The sequence below is a fragment of the Penaeus vannamei genome, chromosome 14, assembly GCF_042767895.1.
Source record: "Penaeus vannamei isolate JL-2024 chromosome 14, ASM4276789v1, whole genome shotgun sequence".
Classification (NCBI taxonomy): Eukaryota; Metazoa; Arthropoda; class Malacostraca; order Decapoda; family Penaeidae; genus Penaeus; species Penaeus vannamei.
In genome coordinates, this window is record NC_091562.1 from 20466967 (window position 1) to 20474294 (window position 7328).

The 7328-nt window shown below is 32.5% G+C and overlaps 1 protein-coding gene across 2 annotated transcripts in view; it reads right to left on the reverse strand.

Annotated features, from left to right (window-relative positions):
• Positions 1-6352, reverse strand: part of LOC113808914 (uncharacterized) — a 7161-nt gene extending 809 nt beyond the window's left edge. Inside the window, exons 1-2 of one of the 2 annotated variants that reach the window (XR_011399049.1) lie at positions 5865-6352; positions 5263-5446 (exon numbers count right to left, since the gene is read on the reverse strand). Coding sequence is in view for 1 of the 2 variants with exons in the window: in XM_070129805.1 (XP_069985906.1) it covers positions 3613-5355 (1743 nt within the window). In the remaining variant the exon portion in view is untranslated. Of the gene's footprint in view, positions 1-1888; positions 5447-5864 lie in introns of those variants that run through there. The other variant, XM_070129805.1, reaches the window with a different exon arrangement.
• Positions 6353-7328: the final 976 nt, after the last annotated feature.

Here is a 7328-nt window from a genome sequence, read left to right on the forward strand (position 1 = left end):
AAGTCGAAGATTGTTTATAATGGTTTATAAACATATAAAACGAATATTCTAGAAGATAATGTTGGAACTTCACATAAAACAGAAAATGTAATTAAACATAAGGGGAAACTAATTTACTCAATACGATTCAATAATCGTGTTACATTCCCCCCCACCAAGAATTATTAATCTTCAACAGGTAAAATAAGTACTAATGTGTGGACTGATCTATTTACTCTTACATCTTGTTGACCCTCATAGTCTCCATTCTCTTTCTGTATTTTGTATCTAATTTCGACATCTCTGACTTTACCATCTGAACTGGGTATAATGCTACAAACTTCAGCTAATTTCCATGTCCCCTTTATCGTATTTTGATCTTGCACAATAACAACATCTCCTACTCTTAGGTTTCTTTTTTCACAATGCCATTTCTGTTGTATTATGAGAGTTGGAAAATAATGGATCATCCATTTCTTCCAAAACGATTTCACAATATCATTAATAAAATTCTGCCGTGACTTTGTACTAACATTATGTGTAAATATTCCTTCTGGTGCTTTAACACTTGCACGTCCTAAAATCAGATCATTTGGACAGAGGTATGAACCCTGAACTGCACTAGAGCCATTTTTCATACCTATTGGCCTTTCATTCAATATATTAGCAATTTCAAACATTACAGTTTGTAATTCCCCAAATGTTAGGGTAGCATTGCCAATTACTCTAGCGATAGTTTTCTTGACTAATTTTACTAGGGCTTCTGAGCAACCATTCTCCCATGGAGCATCTGCTGATTTTGTAAAGTTCCATTCCATTCCACCATTTAAACCAAATTGGGTTAGCTCTTTACTTGCTAATTTCAACTGAGTCCCACAATCAGAATATATTGACCTTGGGAAGCCTCTTATTGCTGTAAATCTGCGCAGTGTTGTTATAAAGCTATCTGCATCATAGCCTTCAATTAAATCAACATAAGAGGCTCTTGAACTAAGACAATTTATCATAACTCCATATACCTTCTTTTTACATCTCCCTTTGACGGTGTCCTTTATCAATAAAGGACCAAATAAATCTAATGCTGCATGATAAAAGGGAGGGGAAGGTTTCAATCTCTCCTTGGGTACAGGTCCCATGCTTTGTCCTATTATCTTCCTTTCTAATTTTCTACATGTCACACATTGACTTTTAATTCTCCTAATCAATCTCCTTGCTTGGGGTATCCAAAATTTATTTTGCAGTTTGCACAGGGTAGTCTCTATTCCGGCATGATCCCTATCATGAAATTCTTTAATACATAACTCAGTAAATTTATGTTTTGTAGGCAACAATATAAATGATTCATTATTATAGTTGTTTTTCATCCATATTGCAATTCTAGCACCTACATATAATGTATCATTCTTCATAAATGGACCTAAACGCTTAAATCTCCTTTTCCAGTTCAATAATAAAGGGGCTTGTATACGTTTAATCCAAATTGTCTCTGCAGCATTTAATTCCTCTATAGTTGGCAGGTCCTTTATAGCTTTGAAAGAGCACTGGCGAAAGGCATTAATTATTCTGGCAGTAACATAAATGAGCTTCCGATAGGACTGAAAACCTTCAATATCAAATAAAGTTGTCTCTGTGTCTAAACTATTAATCTCAATAGTATTACTAATGACGGTCTCTTCTGATTTTAGTGGTATAGATTTAACAGGCCACTGTGAATAAGGCAACTTTAAAAAAGGTGGCCCTTTCTGCCATTTCGATTCAGAGCTAATGTCAATGGTAGGATCAGGTCGAGTCAATAAATCAGCTACATTACTGTCTGTAGGGATCCAATGCCATTCTTCATTACTGGTGGTTTCTTTAATTTCTGATATCCTATTAGCAACGTATGTACCAACAGAAATGTTAGGCTTCATAATTTGAGCAAGTATAATTTCAGAATCTGTAAGATGATACACTTTATGATACTGGATGCTGCTCTCCTTAATAATTGCGTTACGGAGACGGACACCCAGAACAGCACTAGAAAGTTCAAGTTTAGGTATAGTTTGCTGCTTTACAGGAGCGAGTCTACTCTTTGATGCAAGTAGTCTAGATTCATAATTTCCTCTATCAACTTGCCAACGAGCATAGGCACATGCAGAATAGGCTTGGGTACTAGCATCAGAAAATATTAAACTAGGTTCAATAAGAGAGGTATTTCTAATGCATCTTGGTATGCATAAGTTTTCCAATTGGAATATACTCTTAAAGAATATATACCATTTTTCCCTGAGATTTCTAGGCAATGGATCATCCCAGGTAAGTTTCTTTCCCATCTCATCCAAGTATACAATAACCTCTCTCATTAATAATTTTCCACATAATATGATAGGGGCAGCATATCCCATGGGATCAAAAATGGTAGCTATCTGGCTGAGAACTTGTCTTTTAGTTAATATCTCAGGGAATTCCTTATCAAGAGTCTCTAATCTAACCGTTACACAAGAAATCTTGGATTCCCTCTTCGGCATGAATCTCAAATTTGTTTTAAACCACTTTTCATCTCTTTCAGGATTCCACATTATGCCGAGTACCTTTTCTCCTTCAGTATTCAAAAGATTAATGTCATTCTCAGTATGTGGATTCCCATTCATTACCCATTTCTTAATATGGAAACTACCTTGTTTTAAAATATATTCAATATCATTCATGCATTCAATAGCATCATCAATGTTGTCTGCACTATGAATTATGTCATCCATGTAACTGTCACCTATAATAACATTCGCAGCCTCAGGAAATCTTTCTTTATATTTATATGCTGTTTGTCTCATGGCCAATACTGCAATAGCAGGACTACAAATGTCTCCAAATGGAACTGCTGTCAAAGCATAATGATCAGGAGGACGATCTTCTAAACCTCTCCATAAAAATCTGTGAACATGACAGTCAAATTCTGAAAGTCTTATACTATTAAACATCTTTGAAATATCTCCAATAAATGCAATAGGATTCTCTCTAAATCTAAGTAATAAACCAAAGAGGTTGTTTAATACATTAGGGCCCTTAGCCCAGTAGTGATTCAAAATATGTCCATTGTAAGAAGCAGAAGAATTGAACACAATACGTGTTGGTGTTGAAATGGAATCAGGTTTCAAGATTTCGTGATGCGAAACATAATGTACTGGGCCCGAATAATGCCTAATTTCATCTTTCGTTAATTTCTTTGCAACTCCTCTTTTCAGCATATCATCAATTTGTTCTTTATATGCTTTTGAAGACATTTCACCTAATTTTCTTAATCGTCTTTCAGTTCCCTTTAATCTCATTATTGTAGCTGCAAAGTTATTAGGGAGAAGATATGGATCCTTTATCCAAGGATAGTGTGCTACCCAAACCTTCTCCCTTTCTTGATGATTAAGACCCTTGAGTATTAATTTCATTTCTTCTTCCTCCTTTATAGTAATGTCCAATTCTCTACTACATTTGTTACAATTACTACAGTTATCACACTGAAGTTTACAATTAGTCCCTAAATGATCCACTGTGAAAAAATTATCCAAATCTTCCTTTAAAGTTTTCCAAGGTTCTCCATGTAGTGCATCTAATTCTCGGTTAATCTGTATATGATTTATCTTTGCACTATAATATCTAGTATTAATTATCCGCACCTATTAATAAGTCTACTTTCCCTTGAGGTCTTAATATGTCAGTATTTGTGGAGACATCGAATATATAGTGTATTTCACTTATGTCTACTGGTTTCACTTCAGAAGTAATATCGTCAATCCCTACACAATGTACTGACCTTATCTTCCCTGTGACATCTATGAGAGGGACTTCATAAAGTTTGGTAGAAACAGTATCACAAACATTTCCTACTGTCACCATGGTAATGTTATAAGGAATCCCACACAAACCAAGTTCTCGAGCTTTACTGTGTGTAATCAAACTATTAGTGCTTCCAGGGTCAAACAGAGTAACAATTTCCCTGTCTTTGCAGTGAACTTGTCCAATCATTAATAAAATAGAATTCTCTGATTTGTTGATATTGATATTCACTTCATTTGGATTGATTTGTGAAAACAGGTAGTGTAATTTAGGATGATGTGGTTTACCGCAAACATTACCATGTTCCATTTTGATAAAACATGTTCTCCTTTCATGGCAATTTTTCTGACAGTGCCCTTTACCCAAACAATGAAAGCATATAAAGTTTTTCTTCAACACATCCATCTTAACTGTAGGTTCCAAGTTATGGAATACGGAACATTTATGGATCGAATGATTATCTGAATTATGGTACCAACAATAAATACTATTACCCAAAGGAAATCTAGATTGTGTTACTTTGGGATTCCCTGTTATAAACTGAGTCATCCTTTGCAAAATATTTTCTATATTTGCCTGGTGTTCGGTTTGTTGAATTTGCAATTTTTGTAAGGCACTAATAAAAGGGTCATCCCTCTCACTTACTTCTACATTATGTACACTTGCTTTATTTGGATGACTAAATTTGCGTACATCTTTGTCCATATAATCCAGTATTTGTCTTTCTTTCAACAAGAATTCCATAAGGTTTGGGAAGGCACTTGATTTGTCCGTCAAGTCTTGATAAATTCTTGTCCAATCCCGCCTTTGTTGTGAAGGCAATATTTTCTCAATCAAACTTATTACAATCACAGTAGACATTTGTTCCTTTAATTGATTTCTCTGCATGTCTGTCCAACAATTTTCAATCACATTTACTGCATCAATAAATTTAATAGTGTCACCTTCAGGGATTGGTTTTAGTTTTCTTAGCTGTTCAATTATGCAATCCGTTAGTCTAATCGGATCAGCATATCTCTGATCAAGACGATAAAACATTTTATCAAAATCATCCTCCACCCCATGAACAACACTTAATGCTTCTCCTGACAAACACTGAAATAATGCATAGGCATTCTTCCCATAAGTTTCCGTCATAATCTTTCTATAGTTGCTACGAAAAGTTTGATATTGTTGGATATCTCCATCAAATTTTGGAGGATCCAATGGCTTTACTTTAATCTTTAACTTCTCAGTTGCACATTCCTCTTCCACTTTCTTTCGGCTAGCCATTAGCTGAGCATATGCTTCATTTTTTATTATTTCAGCCTGTTCTATATAGAGTTCCTCTTCCTCTAGCTTCTTATCAAAATTTTCTTCTACACTTTGGCACATATTTTCAGTTACTTTTCCATGTAATATTTCTAACTCACTGAAAGCTTTCTGAACCTCCATATAGTACGACTCAATTTGGTCCCATGATGAATTTTCACTTACTTGTTCTCGTAATAATTTGCATTTCCTACTTAACTTCCCTTTCCCTGTTCCTCTCAGACGGCGTAGAGATTCCAGTTCTGTAGGTTTCGACATCTTGGCCAACTGTTGTTGGAATGTTAGCTCCAGACTCGTCAGGCAGGGTAAAACACAACGTGCTGCAACTCTTTATTCTATTTGTTCCAACCTGAAAAAGTTTCCATAATATAGTTCACAGAAAGGTACATAAATGTAATTGTTGAAATACAAAAGTATTGGTTAACTATTCATAAATCACAGTGAGGCACATGAATGTAACAGTTGAAATACAAAAAAGATAGGTTAGCAATGATCACCCAAAATAATTACATAATATCCTATACAAAGATAATACAATATAATTCAAAATAAACCTAAATGCTTTATAGCAATCCTGAACAATAACATATATGGAATTTCCAATCTCAACATTAAATCAATATTAATAATTTCCCTTTGAAGGTAGCATCTCACAACACTTATGTTAATATCATTTCACAGCCATAGATCATGTTAAACTAATTCCTGAAGTCTCATCATCAAAACTCAAAACCTAGAATATTTTTAAGAATTACAAAATTATATACTTGCAACATTGTCGACACCACCAACTGCACCAAGACAAAGTCCAGAACTTCAATGCGGCACTGTCATGTCTCAGAAGGGCACATTTACTGTCCCTTTGTATTCACTCTCACTTGACTGCACAATTCCATGATGCTTATGTTTGTAATAATGATTCTACTCTAAAATATCAAAATCTTTGACAGCGGCCGCTTTCCATGTTCATTTGATTGTTGATTCCTCTCTTCTCTCCTCACCAATAAGCTCTTATAAAAATATACTTAAATGTACATGATCTTGTAATTTATTTTAACAGTACATGGTTCCTCTCTCTTAAGTAATAAATCATTAGAAATTACAGTATTCCTCAATGTGCATAGTAAAAGTCGAAGATTGTTTATAATGGTTTATAAACATATAAAACGAATATTCCAGAAGATAATGTTGGAACTTCACATAAAACAGAAAATGTAATTAAACATAAGGGGAAACTAATTTACTCAATACGATTCAATAATCGTGTTACAATTACTGTCATCAATTTTACGATTATTATCATTATAGTCCTTATCATCATGATTATCATTATTATTATCATCATTATTGCAGTTATAATAATTATTATGCTAATTTTTATTGTTATTTTTATCATTACGTCTATTTATATAATGATAATAGCAATAATGATAATCTTAGAAATAATAATGACAATAATAATGATAATGACAATGATAATGATGTTATTATTATTTCTATTGCCATTATTAGTATGAAAATTATTGGAATAGAGGTATTTATTGCTATTATTGCAGTAATTATCAAGATTATGATTATAATTAAGATTTTATCATTATTATCATAATTATTGTCATTATCATTGTCATTATCATCATAATTATCATCATTTTTGTCAATAATAGAGGAATTATCATGGAAATCATCATAATTACCTGAATTAATGTTAAAATCCTCATAATTACCATTAAAAAGCGAAAAGGGTTTTTTATCGTTTCTCTCTAAACGCTAGATTTTCCTATTTTTTCGACTTGTTGGGTTTTATTACTTCTGGCCTTTATTTCATTAAAATGGACAATGATAATTATCATTATTATCATTACTGTCATCATTTTTATGATTATTATCATTATAGTCATTATCATCATGATTATCATTATTATTATCATCATTATTGCAGTTATAATCATTATTATGCAAATTGTTATTGTTATTTTTACCATTATAACTATCTATATAATGGTAATAGCAATAATGATGATCTTGGAAATAATAAGGACAATAATAATAATTATAATGACAATCATAATGATATTATTATTTCTATTGCCATTATTAGTATGCAAATTATTGGAATAGAGTTAATTTTTGTTATTATTGCAGTAATTCTCATGATTATCATTATAATTATGATTTTATCATTATTATCATTATTATTATTTTTATCATTGTCATTATCATCATAATTATCA